The sequence below is a fragment of the Dromaius novaehollandiae genome, chromosome 1, assembly GCF_036370855.1.
Source record: "Dromaius novaehollandiae isolate bDroNov1 chromosome 1, bDroNov1.hap1, whole genome shotgun sequence".
In the NCBI taxonomy this organism is placed as follows: Eukaryota; Metazoa; Chordata; class Aves; order Casuariiformes; family Dromaiidae; genus Dromaius; species Dromaius novaehollandiae.
The window spans coordinates 19,422,656-19,450,293 of NC_088098.1; the positions used below are offsets into that span (position 1 = coordinate 19,422,656).

General features: G+C 36.8%; 1 protein-coding gene across 6 annotated transcripts in view; it reads left to right on the forward strand.

Moving 5' to 3' along the window:
• Window positions 1-27,638, forward strand: part of GRM8 (glutamate metabotropic receptor 8) — a 348,208-nt gene that overhangs the window by 65,816 nt on the left and 254,754 nt on the right. For all 6 annotated transcript variants that reach the window (XM_064506654.1, XM_026113069.2, XM_026113070.2 and 3 more), the window contains one exon: window positions 993-1,209. In XM_064506654.1, coding sequence (XP_064362724.1) covers window positions 993-1,209 — 217 coding nt within the window. The remainder of the gene's footprint in view (window positions 1-992; window positions 1,210-27,638) is intronic.

A 27,638-nucleotide genomic window follows, 5' to 3' on the forward strand; every position in this document is an offset into this window, starting at 1 on the left:
TGTTATTAATGGTGATTATAAATACAATGACAATACATATTTGGGGTATCTTTTGTTTCAAGCTACTGAGTATTTCATCAGTTTTATTTTAAATCAGAAAATCATTCCCATTTTAAAATATCATAAATGTTAATTAAACTTTCTTCCACCAAAATATTCTTCAGAATAACTGCATGTTGCCTGTGGACAGCTTTTTCTGAACATTCCCACACCATATATTTCAGATAACCAACTTAATATAGAATCCTCCCAGCCTCTTTATTTTCTTTGAAATTACTAATTTATTTTTTAAAAAAGTATTTTAGTTATTTAGTGGTTTTTGTTTCCACAAAGATCATGGTGGAGGGCCATAAACCTTCCTGGTGGCCCTTCTCCTTTGTATGTGTTTGGTATACAGGCAATGATTTTTTGGTAGGATTTTCATCGTATGGATTTTAGTATTAACTGCATAGTCTGCATATTCTTAAGTCATGCACAATACCATATTGAAAGTGGAAAATGAAAAAATCTGAAAGAGAGAAGACTTGAAAAATGGAAAGACAGTGGGAAAACACAGGCATGTACATACATACACAAAATAATGAAATGGAAATAATGTACACTTTATTGCTCAAATTTAAGCATAACATTTAAGAATCACAGTCATCAAAACTGTGACCTTTTTCCTTTCCATAGTAATAGCAGGAACTCCTTCTCTTCCCCCCTTTGCTATCACAGCCAGGATCAAAAAAATTGTTACACTTACACGTCAAGAATCACGACATCTGGAGAAAAGCAGAATGCATTATTTCTTGGTGAGGGTGTTATACAATAAGACTTGACTGACATTTTACAAAATCTGAGATGCTTTCTGATCAGTTGATTTAATTAAACAGAGATATTCAGTTCTGCGCAGTGCCTGTGCATAATCTATTTTAAGCTTTTCAGACATACAAGTGTATAGTGGAAAATGATATTAGATTGGCTTGAATTACTTGTCATTTTATTTGCAGATACCTCAAATCAGCTATGCATCTACAGCTCCAGAGCTAAGCGATAACACCAGGTATGACTTTTTCTCTCGAGTGGTTCCACCTGACTCCTATCAAGCTCAGGCCATGGTCGATATTGTGACAGCCCTCGGATGGAACTACGTGTCGACGCTGGCTTCCGAAGGAAACTACGGAGAGAGCGGTGTAGAAGCATTTACACAGATCTCAAGAGAAATTGGTAAGTGCACTTTTATCAGGTTTTATATTTATAGCTGACAGGTTGCAAAGCATGACTAAACATTGCCTGGGTCTACGCAGAGTGATCCGAACGCCTGCAGAGGTGCAACCTGGACTCAAGTGGAGTGTTTTATGAATGATTTTTGCTTGCGGGTCTTTCAAGGTGATGCTTTGGCACTAATTTAGCAGGAGTTCCTGACAAAGGCAAAAAATGCCCCTTTTGTTTTGTCTTGCCCCTTTTGGAAAGGGAGAGCTTCTTGATAAATTAGGGACTTGGCAAGCATAAGTCTCATGTAGTGTGGTCACTTAAAACTGAGACTTATACTAAACTATCATTGGGGCAGAAAACCACCCCCAGCTGAATTACAGCGAAATTTGAGGAGATGTGATTGAGCTGACTTTGGAAAATCATAATTCAATGAGCCCTCATTTCCCATGCTCCAGCATTCATAAATCTAGTTAATAGGGTTTTTAATCCTGCTAAACTTTAACACAACAACAACAACAAAAACTATGAAGTACAAAGACATACCCTAGTTGTTTTTCCTTCAGATTGAAAAGTGCTATATAAATATAGGCATTATTATGAGAAGTATTTTTAAGTCCCTTTGATCTTTTCTCACACTACAATACTTATTTCTGGCCTGAAAAATTGGCTATTTCTCAGAGACAGTAGATTTTAGATGCCAACTAATGAAGATGATGAGTAGTAGGTGCTTTGAAAGAGGGAGGAATGGGTCTTTCACTGACTGCAATGTTAAAAGACACAAAATAATATTCTCACAGGAAAAAAAAATGCAAACAGCTTTTCCGTCCTTCCTCAGAAAGCCTGAGTTAGTTTTTTGGACATGACTTTGAGGGCAAGGGCTAATAAATTCTGGTTCTCTCAAGTCAGTTTGGGTGAGAGAACATGATGAAATCTTCCATTTTCAATAACCACATGTAATTGTAGAGATCATCTCAGCCATATAGGTGGTGCATGTATGTCTAAGATACTTATGCCTGTACCATGAAGATCATAACTAATTGCTCGCAACAACTTGGCAGTAAGACAAAAACACAGGAATTTGTTATTTAGAGTACTGTTGTGTATAATATGCTGGATGAGTTAATTAATATGTTGTTGAATGAATGTTGTATGAATGCTGTTTCCAGCTTCTAATCAGTGCTCTTTGATCCTATGTGTGAACCAAGGCAGATCATTGTACAGTGGTTTGATCTGGAATTAGTGAGGGCATGGCTGATTTTTCCAGAGTTTATAGCTGAAATAAAATATGGTGAGATTCTAAATCTTAGTAAAAAAAGAATTCACTATAAGCACTTATAACAAAAATGAGCATTGGTCTGGCTGTACTGCAGATGACCTCTGGCACCTGAAGATGCAGCTGAATAGCCGGATAAAAAGAGAAATTAGAAAATTCTAATTCTGGAAGCAGCACTGCAGTTCTTGATTTACAGACTTCTAAAATCATTGTGTTATCAGAAAAAAAATTTTGAATATGATGCATGAAAAGGGAAGGCCTATCCTTTGTGCCAGATACTGAACTGAATAGATCGGCTGCCCCAGACATTCACAGCAAAGTTCATTGGTTGAGAATCGCTTTTTCTTGAAACAACTGCAGCCCAACTAGATCTACTGAGTTCTGAACGCAGATAAACAAAAAAATGCTCATTCTACTGTTTCTCATTTCCAGGAATATGAGAGTTCTTCAGATCACTACAATAATGAGAATTGTCATTTCATTATAATGGCAATGATTTGAGTTTGTGTCAATTGGACCTAATCCTAAAATAAAAAACACCAATTTATTACATTAATAATCTTAATTTAATGAATGATAGTATGACTGGATCCAAAGAACTTAAAATGTTGAATGGGAATTCTAAATGTTACAAGATCTGTGTAACTCCAAGAGATACATAAAATAATGCATCCTCCCTCCCCCATGACTTTTAAGGCTCTAGAAGCCAGTTGCTCTTTACTAGGACACTCCATTTTGGGAACCTCTATTTTGGTAGCAGCTCATCCACTGTTTTCTTTAGTCATGAGGACTGTTACTTAATGATCAGGCAAAGCTATTACCAAATGGTTCTAAGTAAAGAAGGAAAGCAGAGGACAGGCAGGAAATTATAAATCAAACAAGTTATTAAACAAGGAATTAAAATTCCTGGAAAAATATTGAAATAAAGAAACAGGCAAATTACATGCAACCACAGGGACATTATTGATAGCCAGTGCAGATTTGTCAAGAACAAATAGTATCAAACCCATCTTTTATATATATATTATATATATATATATATACACACATATTTATTTGTGTGTGTGTGTGTGTGTGTGTGTGTGTGTGTGTGTGTGTGTATTTGACAGGATAACAGCTTTATATCTGGAGAAGAAGCACTTGATGTCATGTCTCTTGATTTAGTAGTGTTGTCTCAACTGTCACGTACTATATTCTACTCAGCAAATGTAATAATTGTGATCTAGATGAAAATATCATAGGCTGGATGCAGAGCTAGTTAGAAATCTATGCTCAGTGGTTTCTATTTAAAAGGAAGAAAGTGTTGTGTCATGTTTGGCAGGAGCCTATTCTTGATCAAGTACTAGCCAATATTTTCATGTTTAGCCCAGGTGGAACTCGAATGAAGGATAGGCTTACTCAATCTGGAGGTGAATTCAGGATGGGAAGAAATAGGAGTATGTTGGAAGAGAAGGGTCCAGTTCAAAATTGGCTTGATAAATTGAAGATATGGTCTGAAAAAAACAGTATACAGTTTAAAAGACAAATGGAAGGCAAGATGCATCTATACAGTGAGAAAGGCAAAAAGATTGGGTAGAAAATGCCGTCTCAAAATACTATCTGAGCATGATAATGAATTATAATCTGCCTATATTTCCTGTGTCGTACTGGAACATACAGAGAGGAGTACAGTGTGTAAAATACTTTGAGTAACCCTCTAGTTTGCCTGGCTGTGGTGAAACCTCAGTTTGACTCAGTACAGGTTTTGTTCCTCACTTCGGGAAGGGTGAGAGAGTCTGCAACTGAGAACAAAGATGATCACAAATCTTGAAAATGTGGCCTGTGAGGAAAGACTGAGCAATGTGGTTCATTAGCTGAAAGAAAAGTTGACTAAGAAGGGAAAGGGATGGAAAATAATGTTTTCAAATAGACAAACGGCTTTTACAGAAAGGCAGAGAACCATCCATTCATCAAAGTACAGTGTATGTGAACGGAAGCAACAGAATTAAACTCTACCCTGATTCAGTTTAGATTTGAAGAAAGCCCTTTTTAATGGCAAAGATATTAAAGCATTAGAACAGATTGCTTGGGGACATGCTGGAATGTCCATCACTGAGAATCTGGAAGAACACATTAGACAAACACCTGCCCAGGGATTATATAAGTGTACTTAGTTCTTCCTTGGGGCTGGGAGGTGGATTGAATGATTTTTTAATGTCCCTTCCAGCCTAATTCTGTTATTTACTGTCCTCAAATTTTTCACCTGAACCATAGGGCTGGAAACTCTTTTAAAATGAAGAGTTCAATTAACGTCTAATTATTAGGTCTGGAAAGCTAGGATTATAAAAATTGTCAAATAGTATGAAACTGTGCCTAAAACAGCACAAGTTACCATTATTACTTTAATAAAATGTGTGTTACGAGAGCCTAATAAGGACTTCAATCCCCTTGTGCTGTGGGCATATGAATGCATAGGACTCAACTCCTTTTTGAATAGTTTACTTCCTTTTTAAGATAAGCAACCAACAATAGGAGGCAAAGTGAATGTAAAGGTACGTACAATGGAAAGCAACTGATTTGGGGAAAGGATGTGAAAGAAATTGATATCTTCATTTCTGAAAAAAATTTGTTGACTAAGAAGACACGAGATAGCAGTTTTGAAATTATAAATAAGAAAGCTTCCATCTGTTTCAAAGTTTTCTCCAGTCAGACAAGAGTGAAGGATAGGTAGAGTCTTTAATATTTTTAAGGTAGAAAATATCTCTTGGTTATAGAAGTACGTATTTGTCATGAGCTTGACTCTTTGATTCTAATTTCCAGTTTGATTGGCCTTCTATTCATCTTCTATTTCTTGATCATTAACAGAATCAGAAAGGAGGGAACAGGCTTCCAAATGAAGTGTGGAATACTGAAAAGGTCAAAGTGGTGCCACCCTGACATGTCACACAATATATTACATATCAAAATTTGCTTTCATTTTAATGACAAAGATCATGTCTGAGACAAAGCATAGCTGGAAATTAAATATTTTACATGACAATAATTGAATGGAGGATAGGGAAATGGTATGTATTCTAACTCATTCTCCTATGCATCATTGTTTGAAGACAATGTTAAAATTTATAGTATTTTCTACTCCCCTTACAAAGATAATCAATGACATTACTATAATCATTTTGGCATAGTGATCAAATTATTTTGGTACATTGGCCAATGGAAGGAATTGATACAAAATGATAATGCTTAAGAGAACACTGACTCACTGAGAAAAAATAAAAAGAGGAAAAGAAGGAAGCACATTTTACCAAGTCCTCATTAAACTGTCATGCTGAATACTGTTCTATTTACTTTGCCATTAATGATGTTTGACAAAATATACATTGGTAAGTCTCTAATCAGACTTTTAATGGTTCATTTCCTCTGCTATTAGGTATCAAATGAATTTACCATCAGAGATAAAAATATGAGATACTTTTCACGTCTTTACAAGATACAAAAAGCTTGGTTCAGAAAGATGTCTTTCAGGTCAAAATACTTGCTCAGTTAGTGCAATATTTGTATTGTAAAGTGCAAGAAAATCCTGAAGAGTATATAAAATGCTAGGTGACAGATTTTATCCCTACAAGTGGTCAATGAAGCATCAGCATGAGTTCTGGTGGGAAATGGCAGTGAAGCACTTATGGAACACTATTGAAAGGGGTGGTAAAAACATTAAAGGCAGGAAACTGTACTGGTCGTTATGGAAAGGTGAGAAAATTTAGCATTGCTTGCCCCTTTTCGCTTGTAAGTCTGGAAATCAGTACATCTTGACAGAGGTGTAAAACTGATAAGAAAGAGAATTTAGGACTGGATCTTCACTGAAGTAAAATGACATAGCTTCACAGCAACTTTATCCTAGAAGAGAACTGTGTCCTTAATATTAAAGTGTACTCTGAATGCTTGATTTTTAGGAGTAGGATTGTTTCGTAGTTTTACCTACTGTCTTCATCCAGATATAGTGTAGTTAATAGCATTTTTCTGAGAGGGACCGTGCTTACTCTATGGCCCATCATAATGTTTTACCATTACCGTCACATTGATAACTGTATACTTAATTTTAATGAAAGCATGTTTTAAAGAATGCATATGAAGAACAAATGCTACAGTAGGTTTATTTAAATTGCTTCAGATTTCATTATAGCTAGCTTACATTTTTTTACATAATGAGTGGTCTGTGAAAACATTTTCCAACATAGTTCTTGGACCACTTTGTCTCTTGCCTGTTCTTTTTTGTCTAGTTTGCACCATATCTCTGCTTTTTCTCCAAGTTAATGGATTATTTCATACATTTAATATCTTTTTGCACTTCTAAAGCTTTCAATGGAGAAATCTAAAGTTTAGTGGGAAGTGGGGAGAAAAAGTTGTGCAGAGAAAGAAAACTTCAGCATGTGTTACCTTTCCTCTCCACTTACACGATTCATTAATAATTTAGAAATAAGACTGATTTCTGCTTAGATTAATTCACATTTCCTGCAGTAATCTTTGTATACTTTTAATATCAGGCTAAAGCTTTTTATATTTTGGTAGGCAAACTAATGAATAGTTTCTTTTTTTTGTCCCCCTCCCCACCCAAGATGACATTTAATAGAAGATTAAGAATATCTTGCTGTGTGAAGACAGAAGGAAGACAGTATGTGAAATGTAACCTTTTTTCCCAGGAAGATATTCCTTCTTTAAAGAATGGATTCAAGCTTAACAGATTGATTTTCCTAACTAATAATATTCTAACAAAACCTCACAAAGGGGAAACAGTTTAATTCAATTTTAAGTTTTACTTTTATATTTATGCAGCTGAACTCTCTTGATAACACTGTATTTCAAGCTGCAAGCTGTAATTAATAATAACACCATATAATTGGCTACAGGAGCTTCAAAGAAATGTTTGAAAAATTACAAAATCAGATGGTAGGTGTATTAATATTGCAAAAGCTTGAAAATGATTCCAGCAGTTTTTAATATTTGTACCAATTGGTACCTGATAACGAAAAGCATAATTTTTAAGGGTTTATTGTGAAGAGCCATTTAAATTTCTCTCACTGGGGCTAATCAATATGGTATTCTTCAATTTTAATTATACATTTCTTCCTCTATAATTTTAAGGAAGTATGTAAGAGCTGTAAGCATGTAGTGGCACTTTCCTGGGATGCTCTCTGACCCCGCAGTGATTGTTGGAAGAGGGACTTCTTTAACAGCCTCTTGACAGGTTTCTTCTTCCACGAATTAGTTCAGGCACTTTTAAAACCTGTTGTAGAAAGCTCACTAGCTACAGCAGGGGGAGGGGAAAAAAAGTAAGAAAGCCTGTCTAGAGCTGCGCTTTGTACCTGCAGTATGTACCGTACAATGTACTGTATTAACAAAAGTTACATAGCCAAACCTTGCTTCCTGAACCAGTGTGACACAGACTTACTCAGGATCTTGAAAGAATTGTATTGTATTCATATTTCTTATTTTTTGTAAATAACTCGAGCAGTAATACCCCTCATACAGTTATTCTTTTAAGGAACTATGAAAAAAAGCGCCACTTGCAAAAAAAAAAAAAAAACCTAAGGAATGCCATTTTAGTAATTTACAGATAGCATAATTTTTCATGGACTATCTAAGGAAAAAGTAATATTTTCACATATTTGAAAACACCATTACACTCTAACACTTTTGGAGCGAAATAGTAGTTATACGAACTGGCAGAAGTGGTCTCCTATTTATCCATGGAGTTTTAATGGAGATATACTACAAAATTCCTCTTGTTCCTCTACTAGTACAAATTATTTCTGTTCCACAGGAGGCAATTTGCAGTTTGATTCTGGAAGACATTTTTGTGCAAGAAACAGGGACTTCTGTATGTGCTTGAAATGGAAGTCAGTGAATATTTCCTTGAATCCCATGAGGTTTAGCAAAGGGTGAAATGCACAGGATGACTGGGAACACCTCACACTTCCTGGTTTTCCCAGCTGGTATTTACTGTCTCAAGGCGGCAGGGGTGTGGACTGTGGTCAAGACTGAGGTCATTAACTCCTTTTGTATCATACAGTTACCAAATAGCTGTGATATCCAGGCTTTTGAGTCTGAACCTGATTTTGTTTTGCTTATAGCAGTCAGCTCTGGGAGAACTGAGGGAACTAAGCTCCTCAGAGCAAGGACCAGCATGTTTCCATGATGCCTACTGTAGTGACTACTCTAGAAAATTCATCAAAATAAATGGCAAAAGCTCACTGCAATATGGAAGCCCTCTGCCCTTTTATAGATACTCACATATTGAACTTTCCTAATGTGAGTACTATAGGAGTCATTGGACTATATGGCATGGCTCACCACAAAATTAAGTAGTAAAGATGCACAGATCTAGATGATGCTTTTTTCTTATTACTTCCCTTCAACACGAGATAATACCATTGATAGTGAACACAAATTCAAAGGATATTAAAAATGGCCAGGAAGCAAATTTTTATTTCAGCAATGCTTTTAATGCAATCCCTTATTTGTAGGACATTATAACATCGTCATGTTATCTAGTTCAGGATTTTTAAATGTAAAAATGCAAAAGAAATTATACATGTATCATGCCAATTTTAAGATGGCAATCTTACTAGATTAAAAGCATACTTTTGTTGAAATAATGTGTGGTATTTTATAATGAATATGTATTTTCATAAAGTGTTTTTCGAATACAGAGCTCTTTGCAGCAGAGGTTGGGGATTACAAGTTGCAATGGTATAAAGTGAAGTCAATAGTTTAAATAGGAGACACGTTCAAATAAGATATGAAGTGTAGTTTTTTAATATCAAAGGTAACTAAGCATTAAAATAAATTATTAAGGGATATTGCTATATTTCTTTGGGGTTTAGATCAATAGCAAAAATCTTTCTAAAGGGTAGTTCTCTACATAATGTTGGGCTGAATACAGAAATTACTGCTTCAACTATAGTCTATACTAAGTTTGAGATCAGACCAGTATGATTATAGGATTCCTTCTGGACATACTATCTGTTATTAAAAACTCTAAAATAAAAAGTAGGATAAATATGTAAGTATTGTCAGATCTTTATAACAGGAATGAAATTTCTCGAATGTTGTTGTTCTCTTTAATACAGTGCAACAGTGGCTTATGTTCTGAGACTCTCTTTTGCTAGAAAGAGTCTCAGAACAATAATTCACACATAATGAAGAAACTCTTGTGAAAGCAAACTTAGAAAATGTCTGAATGAAAATGTAGCCATTCTGGCTGTTTATGACCAAATTTCACATAAACCTATCAATGGGAAGAGGATTTTTAACAATGTTAGTTCCAGTAGATACTCGTGTTGTAAGTGAAAGTATTTGTAAAGGGGATACAAAAACGTAAAGCATCAAGGACAGATGAGTTGCATTCTGAAAAAAGCTGCCTATGGTTTTTTCCCCATTACAATTTACTTGTGGTGCAAGATGGAGGAGAACTATGGGAAATACTTTGACAGCTTAGTTTTTGTGGTGGTTGTGGTTCACTTATAAAAAGATTCCATCAACAGTAAGTCCCAGAAGCTTCACTATTCTCCATTGAGAGTGATATTTTTTCCCCCTTCTTTATCAACAACTAAGAGCTTCTTTGTCCTTTACTTCTACCTACTTAATTTTATCAATTTAATTTTTAACTTCTGCTATTGCCACATTCTGCAGAATGCTTGTTTTCAGGCAAAGTTTGATATGGCACCTTTTGTATTGCAGTGATGTGAATAATTGTTGTGAGTCCAACTTAAATCAGATAGCAAACATGCAAACCATGATGTATCCTTGATCAGAATCTGTGTGAGTGAACAGAACATTTAATGCTTTTGTTTTCCCAGCATGCACAGACTTTCATAAGTAAAGTCTGTATTTAAGGGCACCATCTGAGCGAAGGTGACAGGAAGGAGCATGGCTGTGCAGGCTTGGTGTGTATTTACCTATTCTCTTTTGTTAACTTATCAAAGGACTCACAGTATTTGAATTGTAATCTTGGTTGTGCTCCACTAGTTTGGAGTCAGTAGTTTAACTCACCTTAGAAGTTGCACCTTTGAAGAGAAGTTCCGGTCTCCTGAGTTTCCTCAGAAAATTGCATTTTCTTTCTTTCTTTTAACAAGAATAAATGTGCTTGCATAGCTTTAAATGTTTAGCATTTTTGCTTTCTGCCTGAGGAAATGTGTCTCCTAAAAATCACACGTGAAAAATGTCTCATCAGTGAATGATGTCTCATGAGTGAATATCAGCAATTTGTTTTTTCTAACAGCTCTTTCATGATCAATGTCTGAGTTTAAGCAATAAAACACTGGGACTGTCACACTGAGCCAGACACGGTAGGTCAATATCTTGTCTCCAGTGGTGACCTCTGTTAGATGAAGAGAAAGGTAGCAAAACCTCTCTTAATGGTCACTGGCAGAATTATGTATCCAAAGAAGCCTTCCTTCTATAACCTCAGATATTTAGTGGGTGATGTCTAGATTTACTGAGGCATGAAAACTTATATCCATTATATTTTCTTACTGTTAACATTTTAACCTTACTCACTGGATGTCCTCTTGTTTTGGTATTGTGAGTGGTAAGTTGCAGAATCCAGTTAACCTCCTTCATAGCATACCTTCCTACTTAACTCTGAAATAGAAGATATGAAATAATTGCAGTTTAATAGTTTTGGATTCTGGATCCCTTATTTCATTTATATCTCTGTTAAACTGTGTAGCCAAGACTGAACACTCCAAGTGAAGCCTTACTGCATGATTTATGTAGTGTCATTGTAATCTCATTTTTGTTCTCGGCCCCATTCTTTATAGATCCTGACAAATTGTAAGCTTTTTCTGTTGGCTGCTGGGTATCAGGCAAATTATTTCCAAGAGCTATCTATTTTGACATTCAAGGTTTATTAACAAATGGCTACAGCTGATTTAGAGCTCAGTGATGTGTGTGAACAATTCCAGGTATTCCTGCTAGTGTGTACTCTCTTGCATTTGTCAATAGTGAATATTTTTCTGTGATGCCCTTGTTTATCTAGCTTTGTCAATACTCTCTCTATCTCTTCTCTGTTCTTGATTATTTCAAATAATTTTCTACCATCTTCAAATTTTGCCGTCTTTCTACTCACCATTCTCTCCCTCCCTTTAATTTAGACAGCATAGTGTTATATAGCACAAGCCACAGCAGGCATTTCTGGAGCACAGGTTTGTTAGTCTTTTCCAGTGATTTAAATTTGATTGTTTCTTTCTATTCATTGTTTTTGATCCTTAGGGGTCATCATTCATTTTCCTTATTCTGTGTAGTTGCATAATATAATATGTGACACTACGTACATTATATGTCACAGGCTACCACATAATATATGGCTATATTTTCAATAGTAGGACAATCTTCTTGCAAGATTACAAGGCAGGATTGCTTGATTGCAAATGCCAAAGCTACATTGTTTTCCATTTCATTTTGTTTATTTTCTTTCTTGTGTTGAAGGGCAGTGGGCCATATCGTGTTGACTCACAATAAGCACATATTTACTACTAAGCTTGCAGTGATGTAGCTTAGCAGTAGCAGTGGGTTCTAGCTCGGATGCTGGCATGTGCCTGTGTATGTTCAGACTGGGGTAACCCATTCAGTTAGCTACAAAGCATTCCTCCAGTTTTGTTACCAAATGAACTGCCCACAGAGTGCCAAAGAATTCTGTTCAAAGAATGGAATAATTCAAAGAATTACTATTGCTCATTCCAGAAAAACAGGTATATGTGTATGCTTCACTAATATTTGGAAAGGCTCCTACACCAATCTTTTTTCTCTCTTTCAGAAATGCCTAATTTTTATGCAAATTACAAGCTGTGTTACCACCACTATAAACTGGGATGGCAGCAATAGGAATATTGTGAAACTTTAGGGATAAAAAAAGAGAGAAAGAAATCTTTCACCTCTTACTAGCAATGGTTGCTTTGGTCAAAACTCTGTTCTCTTATGGACTTTCTATAGTGGAAATACTGTTGTTTGTTCCTCTGCTTTTTAACGTTTTTTCAATGCAGAATGATTTGTGGCTTTTCATCATTTAGAAGAAACTGAAATGGAACTAATTGTTTCAAATGATGAAGTTCTAACAGAAATACTGGCCTCCTTCTTTAGCACTGATAATTAAAGCAGAGTATTTTGACTAGACAATTAATCAAGAGAATGAGTTACAAAACAATACCCTTGAGTAGCAGAGATGTCATGCCCTTAAATCCCCATGCACTGCTATAGCCGTACACTTCCAAAAACCTTCCTGCCATGTCTATACTGAGCATATCATACAGAACTGTACCATACCCATCGTCCTCATATGTCAGCTCCTCCCTGCGTTGCTTGCCAAAATGTCATGATTCTTCAGCAGAAGGAGGAACAAAATTTCAAATACCTTGTAAACAAAAGAACAGGGAAATTGCTTATTTCCAGACTAAGTGAGACCGTCCGTTGAAATGCATGCACATATGGAATTTGTAAATGTTCCAGAAAACCCTACCTGAACACCTCGAGGATTCCTAGAAACTTTTGTGCTGATAGTTTGCAGCATGTCATTAATCCCATGGGCATCTCTGTTCTCTAAGTTAAAAACAGCCATACCTGTTTTCAGGAATACCAAGGCAAGCTCTACTTTCTTTCAAAAATGAGAATGAAAAGTCCTAACTAATTTTGTTCTGAAGTCATTTATTTTGCCTGGTATTCCCATCTTCCTCTTTTTTGCTCCTTTCCCCCGCCTTTTTTGCTTTGTATTTCTCTTCTGCACTGCCCACTTTCTTCAAAACAGCATGTGCATCCCAGAACATCTAAGGAGTCTGTAATGTCTGAGAGAATTACTTTCTTACTGAACTTCAGCAGTGCCTCTTGGGATACTGAGAAACCAACAAGGGCAACTTTCCTAGAAAGGCTCCAGAAGGATGAGACAAAATGATATTATGCAGTGCCAGGAAATAAAAATACCCTTGTTTTCTTAAGGTTTAAGCTAAAGTTTTCCATGATTACCACAAAAGCCGTGCCTTATACAATGAGACATGGACAACAGGAATAAAGCACAAATCTGTAAACTTTAAAGAAAGAGACCCTGTTCACTAATATATTCAGATACTAGCCATAAGAGGGCAGTATTTTTATGTACACTCTAGCAGGTGTATTTTAATATATTTTGCAAGCGTATCAGATTTGCCTTGATATGCATCACAACATTTTCTAAGTCCAGGAAATTGAGTGATATGATTATAAGTATTTTACCCAACATGTTAATACACTTAATGAAATGCAGATAGCTCTATAGCTCTATTTATAAAATTGTCAAACCTCACAATTACTTCCATAATGTTGTAGTATTTTATGGATTAAGTATCTTCAGAGCTTATTTAGGAAGTAGAAATATTATTTAATTTTAGTTAATTTTTTTCATTGGCTAATGTTTTTTTTTTTCCAGAATCATTTGTTTTTCAAAATATAATGCCCCTTTCACAGAAGTAGGATGGTGATCCTGGTGCTTGCTGTTCTTGCTTTTTGTAACATGTATGTGGGACATAGCATGTAGGATTTATTATCCATAATCAAGACTCCATCATCAGTACACAGAAAACTGGATAAGACTGTCCCAAACATCAATCTACATATAAAAGCGATGTCAGAAATGCATGAAATAGTCAAACAGAAAGGGGCTGGAGCTGCATCAGGAACAAGCTTTTCATTATGGTGTCAGGTGGGAATGCTGACATTCTGCTACAAGTAAATTAAGGAAGGTTTTAAGAGAAATTAGATGATGATGGTTTGATTTTTTTTTTTTTTTTAGGGGAGATTTTTGTACAAAAGTGCACAAGATTTCAAGGGATCAGGGCCCAAGTGACAAATTAAGCTACTGATAACTAGGTACCTGAAGAAGCTAGTAGCTATGACAGACCAAATGTTACTCTGACTGTTTAGCAGGTTAATGAGAGGCAGCCAACCATACGAACAGGAGATATTCTTTCCATTGATAAAACATGTGAAAAATGTATGATTCCTTTTTCCTGCAGTTAAATGCAAAGAATTTTTTAAAAATTGGTAACCTACAAAGTGTTATTGGAGATGCAGATGAAGGTTTTCACAGCTGGGCCTGAACACTTATTTACAGACCTCTTATCGAAGGTGATGGGCATTTCACAACTAAATCCCTTCCTTGTTTTACTATTTTAATTAATCAGATGTACATGCACTAACAGTGATGTCTGTGCAGAGGCTGTCAATGGGACTCTGGAGATAATTTTCTTTCCATGTGGACCTTGGTACAGCCTGAGCACAGTGGGAGAAAAGGATTTTGAGTGACAGCAAGTGTTCAGTTCCAATATAGAATGACTTCTCAATTAGGGAATAATGGTAATGGCTGGTTTTCCACAGTAATGTCCTTGAAATTATAAGGCTCATTAACTAAACTTAGTTTAACTGGAGTCATCTTAGCTTTCTTTGTCTTTCTGTGATAAATAATTACAAAGGAGACAGTTTTTTGAAAGAAGGATATTTGGATGTGTCCAGGAAATGTTAGTTATGGAAGAGCATGAGTTCCCATATGTGCACTTGCCACAGGCATAGCAAGCTTGTGACAAGCCCCTTGGGGCTACCTACACTTCAGGTGCCTCTCAGGAGGAACTGTGAAAGGCATTCAAGGACTTCTTTAGTTGGTAGAGAGCTGCCTTCTGTTTTCTTCTGAATGAAGCTTTTTGGTCACTTATTCTTATTTCAGTTGCTATACAGTCATAGAAGAACATTTGCAGGAGACTAATTCTGTACATGCTTAAAGGATAAAATATATGGTGTACAAATGCTTTTGTCCTAGTGCACTGAGAGAAATTCTACGTAGAAAAAAAAAGAAGAAATGAGAAATAAAAAGAAAGAAGATGAAAACAAAGAGTAAAAATGCTCAGTGTATTTCTGCTGTTTCTGCTGTTCTGTTATCAGCCCTTAGTTTACATTATATTCAGCTTTATAAAATACTTAACAAAATGTAGTTATGTTTTCACAGCGAACAGTACTCTACGTAGTCTAATGCTTTGCTGAATAGGGAAATCGGTTCTGCCCATTTTAACTTATTTATTCATGGGAAGGAAAATAAAACAAGTTTCAAAATGGACCCTGATCAGTTTATGAAAGGGACTGTATAATGTGTTTACTTGTGACAACATGGGGTCAGACTCGGAAACGCAGAAGAGCCCTTCTAGCTCTGTGTTGTTTTTAGGCTTTGCTCAGGTGCCAAGGACAGAAGCATTTTCCCTAATAGTTGTGCAGACTCCAAGATTGCAAATCAAGCTTGGCTTCCATATCCCTCATCGATTCATTTTTTTTTGCCCAAACTATGAATTTGCCACTTTTTTCCAATAATACTATGATTGATAAATCTGTAATTTTATTCCATCTTAATATAGATTTATTCAAATGAATTGCAAGTCTTTAGTAAATGTTCCTTTTGGTGATGTACAAAATCTGTATGCTCTAACTCACTCTGTCTTAACTGTCTTGGCACTGAAAGGGTAACAGCAGTAAAATATAGCCTCAAGTGTGGCTTTGCCACTACAGTTAGGAGATATGATTTTGAAATACAACCAGGAAAGCAGATCTTTTAACTTGGGGAGTGTATTTCATACTAAGTCGCTTCTTGAATTAGAACAGTGTAAATTCTCGTATTTTCCTGTTGAAACTATGGCAATTCCATGGAATATAAAGCAGGCCAGATTTCATCCCAGTATGACTGCTCTCGTGGGTTTCTGGTTAATCTCTGTCCTGAGTGCTAAAACTTAAAAAACAAACAAACAACAACTTCCCACCACCACCACCACACTCAGAACATAGACATTTATTTGGTTTATTTAATACAAAATCTTCACCCCTACAGATCAGCTCAAATTTTAGTTACAAGTGCAAAGGAGCATGGTTGCTTCCAAACTTCTTGTTATATCAGGAGTGTTCCAGTACTGCAAACCTTCACAATTTATCGTTTTAGAAATCTATGGCATGTGTAGTTGAGAGCATGGTGAGAGAGTTTACATAACACTATTGCTTTTGCTTACCCAACATTATTAATTCTGTACATTCACAAGCACTGAATTTCCCACCATTCTAATTCATTCCCTTTCATGCATATGAATAAATAGATTTTTAGAGGGAGAAGGAATACAAATAAGACTGATGCCGCTAAGAGCCAGTGTGATGAGACACCAAGATTAGCCTCAGCCTTTCCCTGATTAATTTTCTAGATCAACTTTTATTCTTACTAAAAATAATGTTCCCTGACTGCCAAATGGAAGAGAAAGCAATCATTCCATCACAGAGTCAACATAAGAGGATGGACTTTGTGTGTATGTGTTTTTTTTTTTTTTTTTTTTTCTGAACTGTAGATATCTCCAGTTCTAAACATTAAAGAAACAAGCCCTTCTGTAAGCAAGGGTGGAATGAAGACTGGTTTCCTATGGCTTTGTGTTTCACAGCTGAATTGGTTGAGACAGCAAGAACCTCTGCTTTGTTTATTAAAGTAATCCTAATATTACTGAGTCTCTCTGAAATCCTCTAGGACTAAGATGATGGACACAATAGAAGTGCTAAAATAGGGTAAATTGACTTGTTTTCATAATGAATCTATGTTAAATTCAAATATCAGGTTTGATTACTTGACTTTTGATTGCTGGCATCTAACAAGATAAAGGTCTGTTATCAAAGTAAAAACTTTTGGAAGGAGGAAACAAAGCTGGTGTTCATCCATTCATGGCAGACATAAGAAAAGAAAGCAAGTAAAGATGTCTTGCAGACTTGCACTATTGTAATGGCTCAAGTTAAGTTTTTGCTGTAGCATTAGTTACTTTTGAATTAGTTTTCAATGCAATATCCTCTGCTAGATTCTCTGAGGACTGAGCTGTTACTGCTTGTATAGGGTTAAGTGTAGCTGGTTAGTTTTTGATTCATTGTGTTGAGCTGTTGAACTTAAGGGATGTGTATGTGTGCACATGTGTGGGCGTGGTGGTGGAATGGTACTACATAAAGTTAGAGATCATAATCCTGAAGCTGATGGCAAAATATTAGGGGAGATGAAAGCATTACAAATACTCTGTGGTACAACAAGGTCTTTTTTGGGTAGGGGGAGGTGGAGGGAGAGGAGAAGAGGAGGGGAAAACTTTCATTTTTAATATGCTTGCTTATGACAGGTTTTCACAGAAAAAAAAGAAAGGTGGGAGGGGAGAAAAAGAGATGCAGTTCACTGACAGTAGAGGGGAATTAAAGATAAATCATGCCAAATGGATTCTCTAGTATATGCTGCCATGAGTTGTATCCCATCGATCCTGCTGAGGCCCCAGATGACATTGCAGATGTTATCCTTTCCCAGACAGTTCAGCTCTGTAGACACTTGAATTTATCCATCTGAAGCTTCTCCTGCTGGAGACTCTCCTACAAGCCTGGGTATAAGCAGGCCAGGTCCTGAACTCTAAGTCCTCAGAGAAACCTGAAACACCGGCTATGGTCAGGAGGGTGCTTTACTCGTCTGACTTCAGGGTCAGGATAATGCTATCCACCTTCTGCACAGGGGAATATGCATCCTCAGAGTGCGGTAGTTTAACCCTACACTCTAGCCAGGAGGAGGACAGGGGACCAGTCATTGCTGCTGGACCTGTTCCCTTCAGTAGTAGTCTAAATGAATAGGCATACCAGAGAGCTGAAAATAAAATGTATCTTCTCAAGTGTGTTCTTCATAAGTGGGACAGAACCAGACTTTCTTCTTGTCTTATCCTTCTGGCCACCTTCTCACAGGAGAACATGGGGTGACTAGAATGCTGGTGGATGGTGATTTTGGAGGTGTGCATTCAGCCTCTCCACGCTGGCCGCAGCCAGAACCTGCTTGCTGGGACAGTGCTCTGTTACAGAAGGAAGGAGGTGTGGTAGGGGAATGAGATCACCTGCATATTTTTCTGCTGGCTGCCTAAACTTCCTAGAGGGTCAGTTTAAGTGGACTGAGAAGTCACTATTTGGGCCAGACGCTTTAGGCAATGCCTAAATTAATCATCTCATTAGCAGGACAAGATTGTATTTCATCCCATGTGTATTCTGTACCAATATAAGAACACTTGTAGGAAAGGAGTTGGGGAGTTTTGATCAATCCATTATTTAATATTATGAACAGGAATACAGAGACTACTTTGTTTAAGGGAAGGGATAGCAAATGTCTGAGTTATTCTTGGAAGACAGATTGGTAAAATTTAATTTTCATTAGAGTAATTATCCAGTAGTTTCAAAGCATAAGAGCCTGAATGCAGCTAAATGGGGTCTAATCAAGGGTCTACCTAGCTCACGGTTCTGTCTCTGGCAAAGGCACCTTACAGGAAAATGTAAGGAACAGGATATATGTGCAAAATGATTCACCAGGATTTCCTAGACTGCAAATTGTAGCTGGATCATAGTATTCAATAGCCTTTTGATCAATCTCTGTTCTCTAAATTTGTTCAATTCTCATAAAAGCCTGAAAAAAAGATAAAAGACTCTCTCTCTGTGTGTGTGTGTGTGTGTGTGTGTGTGTGTGTGTGTGTGTGTGTGTGTGTGTGTTTTTTTTCTGAACTGTAGATATCTCCAGTTCTAAACATTAAAGAAACAAGCCCTTCTGTGAGCAGGGGTGGAATGAAGACTGATTTCCTATGGCTTTGTTGGTTGAATTGGTTGAGAATGCTGATTAAAGTTTTATCTGTTGGCTGGACATTTGAAACGGCTCTAGTCCATGTGGATTCTCTGGTGTCTAGCAAGAGCTGAGATTAGCTTTTATCTCAGTGAGGGTACTAATTGGATCTCTCTTCTCTAATCAGCCTTGTACTATCCCAAAAGATGAATCGACTTTTAATCTTTGGGACTTCTACCTCTCTGTCAAGTTCAGGCAAAACTGGGAAAAAAGCCAACAGGTCTCATGCAACAGAGGAAAGGCAGAGGCCAACAGAGTCACATGCATCCTCAAGAATATGATAGTGTGATTGTATAAACTTTCCTTAGGAAAAAAATTAAAACATCTCTCCAATAAATGAAGCATGCCAATAACAGGGTCAAAACTCAATTTGGAGCATTAAATGAATGACATGCTTTGAAATCAAAACCGTTGTAGTAAATACCAGTTTTTCTCTTCCCTAGAAATCACCATTTACTGGAGATAGAAATGAGACTAATTTCTCTCTCGAGAATTAGCCCACCTCTCAAAAAAAGAGAAAAATGAAGCAAATGAAGAATTTGATTTATCAATGAATTATACATTGTTTATAAAACACTGAAACTCATCAAAGCCTCCATCTTTTCTGCACTGTAATATTTACCTTCCCTGTAGTATTTGTGACATTCAGAACTCAGTGTGGCATGCTGTAAATATCACAGTAACTGTAACTACTGTGTGTGGTAAATGTCAAGATTTTAATTGCATCTACTAAGCCACAGGCTTCTTATTGCTTGTTTGGAAGAAGCATGTAATGAGCATCTCACCAGGAAGTTGCATGATGAAGGGATTCATCAACACAGTTTACCTGATGCTGCTCAATGGGTGAAGTTGTTAGTATGTAGCTTTAGGATGTAAAAAACCCAGAACCTGGAAAAAGGAATAAGGAAAAGAAATGGAGAAATGTGTTTCTGTGATAGTGTCCCTCCCACATATGCAACAATATAATACTGTTAAGTAAATTGTCAGTGCCATAAAGTGCTTTATGTCTAGATACTGCCTAACCATATGCAAATAAAGAGGCCATTGTCAAAGACAACAGTTGGAAATAAATAATAAAGGAATCTAACTCTCTGCACTAATCTCAGTTGATGAGTGTTGTCTTTAGCTGAACAGAAATTAGTTCTTACTATGCAGGTCTGACTGGGTCCTGCCTACTTCTGTCATTTACAGGCACTGTTCACGAAGAAGATTAACATAAGCCAAGGTCTGTCTGAGAAATACGGTATCTTGTACTAGGACAGGTAAAAGGTCTCAGCAACGTGCTAAGCACAAAATTCCATGTCAGTTCTATTGTTCTAGTTGTGACGAAAATGCATCTCTTGTGGAGGTTTGCTTGAGGTGAAGTTGCAGTAGATTGAATGTTATCTCCACCTTCTGGGAGGACAGATGATCAGAGAAAATACTCCTCTACCGGATTCCTTTTTACTGCACCCCTTTCCCACCTTCCCTTAATTCTCCAGCACCAGGAAGCAAAATAGTTTCCCTCTGGTCTGTTCCTGTCTTATGAGAGGATTTACTGAGGGTCTAAAGAGACTTAAATGCTCTTCTCCCTCATGTTAGCCTGTGGTCCGCTGTCCTGTTTTCCTGCCTTAGCAGCAGTGTGTACACTTCTCCTCAGCTCTTCCAAAACAAGATAGAAATTGAAGTATTGAGCTGTGGCCCATCTGTGTTTTTTATGTTGTTTGTTGCTTGCTGTGTGATGCCACAGAAGGAGAAAGAGCTTGATCTTCACCCTCAAGGCTGCTTCTTGCACTGTCCAGCTCCATGACTAGATAGCTGCAGGACATCTCAGGATGTAAAAGACAGACCTGACCCTTAACACAGAGATGCCTCTGAAGACAAACTTGCAACTTAGCTTCTGAAAAAATCCCCGTAACCTTTCAAGCCCTGACAGTGGCTTTTATGTGCTCATTCCAGAGGCAAGAAGTGCTGCCGGCATTTTATGCACTTCTGTTGCATTATGTGAGTTGCAGTAATGCTTCACTGTTATTTCTTCAGCTTTGTGTTTTGTGGAAAGTGTTGGGAGAAAGGTCTCAAGTTTTAAAATGTTATAGAAGGGAGGCTTAGAGTGGAAGTCGCAGAACTGATATTCAGTGGGCCTACTGCCAGGCTGTTTGAAGTCCTGGGGAACTGGAACTGTGGACCTATACAGCTCCATCTAATCCCATGTTTCTATGTGGCTGAGCACAGTGTCTTCTGTATAATGGAAAGATGTAGCAAAACTCTCTTTTCATAGCTAAGCATGAGAGATTTTCCAACTCTGTTAGGATTTCTCAGGAGAAATAAGTCTATTGCAGGTGACTACAGAAATATTGATTACCCAGCCATATTCTCAAGTAAGAATTTTAAGAGATTTTTTAAACATTTAAATGATATTATTACTCCTTTTCTAGACCATCTAATTGCATTATACATCATCTGACTGCATAGAGAAAATATACTGAAATATGGAAGTGGATGAAACTAAATGCCTGGGCTAGTCCCATAGCATGATAATTTGTTCTAGAAAGAAAAGAACCTCTTTAATTCTTTACACCATAGGAGAAGCGGAAAAGTTAGATTCTATTTATATGCATTATAATTCTGTTCCAGTGACTTTCAGCACATTGTTTTGTTGTGTTAGGTGTTCATGTTCCATTATGGAAATGATGTTTTAGGAAGTAGCTCTTTTTAATAGAATGCATAGAAGTTATGAAGAAAACAGGCTGCTGATCACTGTAAGGTGACAGATGGAGGCAGAGTAGTATTAAGGTATTGTATGGGTTATTATTGGATTCTGGGTCATAGGCAGACTGTCTGCTCTGTGTATTTGAATAAGCACTGTAAGCACTTCTTTCTATTGATTGCATTAGGATCCAGGGTCTGACAGCACTGAACATACTAGCCAGATAGCTTGGCTATGGCTGTAATAACTCTGCTCACAGCATTGACCACCAAGTGTATCCTATATTTCAGAAGCTAGTACAAACCAGAACAGTAGTATAAATGTAGATACTGTGTTTACAGTTAATTAGGAAGATCAAATTTGACAATCAGTAGTGGATGGGTGATTTATTTAGATTGATTATTTTGGTTGCATAAAGAAGAAGGAACACAATACACTCCTACCCTGCTTTAAACTAGATGCAAACACCTGTAATGGTTATGTTGTAGAAAAACAACGAGCATGAGGGAAAGGGCCTTCTGAATCTCTTATGTGAAACTAAAGGAGACAATAGATATTTAAAAGGCTTTTGCAGTATGTTAGGACTTGGTTCCAAGCGTGGTGTTGAGGTAGAAGACATACCCAGTAACTGCTTCTCAGAAGCAGCATGGCACATGTTAATAATGACATCACTTAACTTGATAACTGCAGAAGAGCAGGCATATGACACTCATTTTCCTTCCTGCTGATGCACATGATATAATATGCAGAAGTCCCTTTTGCTTTCTTGGGGAATATGACCTCTTGACGATGGCAAGAATGACTTAATGGAGAACTCAGTACAAGAGTTATAGGATATTTGACATAATGAAATAGGCCATTTTGGAAACATTTTCTCTCAAAGCTGGTTGAATGTAATCTTTCTGTTCCATCTGCCTGTTGAAATGCTGATGCTTTGATATCTTCAGTAAGAACAGTTCATGAGCAAGTTGCCTATCAAGAAATATTCATGGGAAATAATTGGATACACCAGTTTTAAACATGAGTGTAAGAACTGCAGACTAATTGTGTCAGTATTCAAGCATAAAAGAGACAAAATTCAATGAATAAATGATTCACCATTAATTACTGCGGTTTTGTGGGCACTCAAAGTATGACAGGCACATGCAAACTTTGCCCAAAGAACATCTAATTAAAAAAAAATGTATTCTTGATGGCTGCATGCATATAAGGTGCAGTCATCAGCAAAACATAATAGAGGTATCTTATTTATAAAAAGTTTGTTACTAGCCTGTTTTTTTCCAAGCTAAATCACTCAGCTGCTATCTGAAGTCAATCATTTCTTGTGCTTCACCCACTCCTAACTTGGTTTCTTCTGATATACCCACCTGCTCTTCCCACTTCCATCTTGTAACACTTCCCCAACTCTTTCAGCAGTTCATGCCTTCAGAAACAATGCAATGTAGTCAAATGCATCTGCTATTTTTTGTGGGTGTGGCAGAAGAGATGGGTTTTGCAGAATTATGGGATACTAGAGTTATACATCCAAAAATGTCACAACATTCATATGGTTATGTTTTTTAAATAATATTATTGGAACATTATTTGTGACTTTGTGAAGATTAATTCAATTACAGTTTTGTGATGGATTAAAACATTTGTGCCATTAGTAAAGGTCCTGCTCTTGAGGCATCTGCATTTATGTACCGGGTAGGAACTCCAGGACTGAGGGTTGCAGGGTTAAAAACCAAAAAGTTTTGCAAATTCCAATATTTCATTGCCTTTAACGCTACTGTCATTTGAGCAAAATGGCCAGCTACATGTATTACAAATTTGTACCACCCTGTAGCATTTGGTTTTTTTGGTGGTGATTGCAATAGTCAGCACATACAATGATGCCGTGTGTAGCAGCTGTTGCACGCTATTGCTGGAAACAAATTTCCTTTTGACTGCAGAACATGAACTGCAACTGAAGTAAAGGTGGAGCTTACACAGAACCTGGGAAAATACAGACCATGATAAATTTGTACCCTTTCTGGGGGGTCGAAGAAATAGTGCGCCTGTTGCTATCTGGTGATTAAAACAAACAAACAACCCCCCCCCCCAACAGATTTTAATTCAAATGAAAATTGCTTCCTAGATGTACTATGTGCAGAAGATTTGCAGCATTATTATTACTGTCTGTTATGGTAGCCCCTAGAAATTTCAGCAAAGAATTTGAACTGGTTGTGTTAGGTACTATGGCGAAAATAATTGTTGTTTCTACATTTTAAATCCTGATCTTTGAATTTAATCATACAATTTAGATGTAAAGAACAAAAGGAGGCATTGCATAAAATCTCTGTTGAGATAGCTAAAGTGTACCATAAAAAAACACCTTTGGGAGAAGATGGCATGGTTAAAGAACTACAAGTCTTCCTGGAGGTGAGTTTTAAGAGGGATGAAAGTGTTGGCTTTTATTAATCTGAGGTCCGATCTACCACTAGGCATGCAGATATTTGCAGAAACCCGTCAGCCCCGGGTGCCATCCATAGGGCCACCTGGGATCACCATACAGCACAGTAACAGTCCAAAGGCTGATCTGAGCCTCAGTTAAGGGCCATTTGCCTTTTGAGTTTTCATGTGGGGAGAAACCTTGCTATGGAATCTGAATGCATGGAAATTTGAGACAGTTAATATGAAGATATTGATTTTAAACCTCTGACAAGGTTTAATCTGTTACTGTTTCTTTTAAAAGTAATCTGAAATTCTGAAGTGCCAGTAGCTGAAGTGTTTAGGGAGTGTCACATGGTAACAGTAAGTCCTACACAGAGTGATCTTTAAGTCTTCCCTTCTCACTTTGTTGGTCACTGAGTCAAACTCTCCACCTGTTTAATCTGAAGAATGTCTTTTCACAAAGAGGAATCAGTATGTAGGCCATATTTTTTTCTCTTCCTCCACTCTCTTGAGTGACTGCGAGATCCTATTTTATCTATTACTTGCATAACTCAGAAGGACTGTAAGCGTAAAAATATGTAGCTTTGTGCGTTTTTTTCTAAGTTCAGAAAATGTTCTTGAGATGATTGCTGGTGTATATCTGTGTGTTAAATGGACCCCTTCCCCTCCCCTCCCTTTTCTTTCATAGATTATAGGGCAGCTAGTCCATCTGATAGTATTCAGACTGTGGAGGCACTCAGTCTGGAGCCTTCTAAGTGAGACCAAGAGGAGACACTTCACCGTCTTGACTTTGCAACTCTATCTCTTTTCTTGACTTATAATAAAATGAAGCTGTCAGCCCTTAGATTTGCTGAGACTACTTTCACTTACACTGGTTACACTGGAGAGTATCTGGGGGAAAAGATGCAAAAATCCTTGTGTAGGGGATGGTAGTTCTGATGTTTGTGTTTGTATGAGGCTTTTGAAAACCACAACTCACTGTGGATAAATTGTGGCTCTGTTGTAGCGGCCTGATGTTTTCCCAGGATACTTAGAGAGAGCAAGGGTTTCAGTTTCTATTTTAAATACTGCAAAGTTTCTAGAATACTGAATGGATGTCTGTTCTTTCTTTGAGATATCAAAAAGACTATTAATCAAAGCAAAGAAATCTCACAGTTATTGAAAAAGGGGAACTTGTAAATGATAAAATGAAAATATCATTGAAAGCCCTCACACTCGCAAGAAAATACCTTTGCATTTTCCTCAGATTCTCTGAAAAACAGACCATTCGTGTGTTCTTATTGTATCACTTGTTGGTATGTAACCATTCATTTGAACAAAACCTTTCCAAAAGTAAATTGTTTGAAGATGCAACCTGAAATTCCCTGAGAATTACAGAGATGAAGTATGTACTGAACACTTCCTAAATACTGTGTCTTCACACAGAGGTCTTTATGCAAGCCTAACATAACTTTTGTTGTTTTCTAAATTCAGTAGTCTTATTTATGTGATTTCTTTCTTAAAATACATTTGAGAACACAGACCCTGTAATTCCCATTTATATCCTTTTACTATCACCAAGATTATTGTAAACTGGAGAGCTGCAATGGCAGGCAGCTGGACAATGAATAAAGGCAACAGATTGGGTCTCACAGGAAAAATACTGCCCTAAAACTAAAGGATTTCTTATTTTAGTTTTTAAGTACTCTTACAGTATGTTACAAGGAACTACAAAGATCTGGATCATGAAATAACATGAAGAGTTAATTATAAACGGTATAGACAAGTGAAAAAATTAAGAGTTTCTAAGCATACGGTTACCTGCCTATTTCAAGCAGATGTTTTACTACCTGGAGTGCCTCCTACTGCTGTTACATCTGGCATTAAGTGATACAAGGAAATTTAACATGGATGATGCTTTTAAATTCTCTGAAGCAAGTACAACTGATGATCTGTTTTAAGATTATCCTATCTTCAGTGAGGGGTCTTTAAATTTTTCCTAAAGTATTCTAAATGACAACATATTATTCATTTTATGAACACACATAGAGCTCCCTCCATTCTAGAAAATTTTAAAACTGTTAAAGTAATAATGTGTATGCGTCAAGGGGTCTTTGTTTCTGTATTTTTGTGTTTTGTTTTAAAGAAATAGGTAAAAAGGTACCTATTTACCCACTGGTAGAATGCAAACACCTCAGGAGTGGAACACAGCCATGTTTTTACAATTCAAAACACCTAAAGCAAGAACTTAGGAGAAAAAGATTATGTTCTCTTGGGATGGAAAAGAAAATTCCTTAAGTAATGGGAGAGGAGCTATAGTAAAATTTGGCCAAATTACTTGTTAAACAAACACCTAATAGAGCAGTTTTATTTTATGCCTCACTTTTGATACATACGATAAGAACTACATGTCGAAAGAGGGTATACAAGTGATTTGCTGAGGGTTAGAGAGAATTTTAGGAAAAATAAAGGCATAAGAGGAAGCTTTGTTTGTTAAAGGTCTAAGGTACCTAAGTATCTTTAAACATCCTTAGGTACTTATCCTGAGTACCTTTTGGATGCTTGACTACCGCAGTTAATATAACTTTCATGTCATTGAACTGGCAACAGAGTTATAAATCTATCAAAAACTGAGAAAGGAAGTAAAAAGCCATATTTTTACATTCTCTATTATTTGGGTGTTTTGTTCACAGCATAGATTTGATTTCTGTTTTAATGCATTAATAGTACTATAAAGATTTTGTTGTCAAAACCCCCAAAAAACCTACAGAAATGAAATAAGAAATGTGTTGTGGGTATTGGGAATATCTGTGGCATCTAAAGCTGCCAACCATTTCTGCTCCATTTTCTTCCATCACAGTAACACAAAAATATTCCTTAGATCATACATGTGTATTATCTAAGACAATAAACAGGTTTATTTCTCAGAGCACATATTTAGTCACTAGGTATCTGATCCATTACAATGGCATATCATGCCCACGTTTCTCCTGATATTTAACCAGTACTTGGGAGTAGCAGGATTATTAGGCAAGACCTAGCTGTATCCTTATCCCTTTTTTGTACCCTCAAAACATGGGGGTATAAAAGGAAAGGTTCATTGCGCACCTTCTTGAAGTAGGTCCAGTACGTGAAAGTGCCAGTAGTTTTCTTGCCAATGGTTGAAGAAACCTGTTGCGTGGTGGAGAGAAACCCAGTGTCTCAGCTTGCAAAACATTCAGTTCCACCACTGGTAACAGACTGCTCTGAATGAGCTGAATAGTGGAAATTACTATTTTCATTTGATATGTTGCTTATCTATTCTCTTAGGTCATCCTATTCTGTTATTCTCACTCACGGTCCATGCTCTTCTCCCATTCTTTCTCTTCCCGTGTTGTCACCCTTCCTGCTTTTTAACTTCC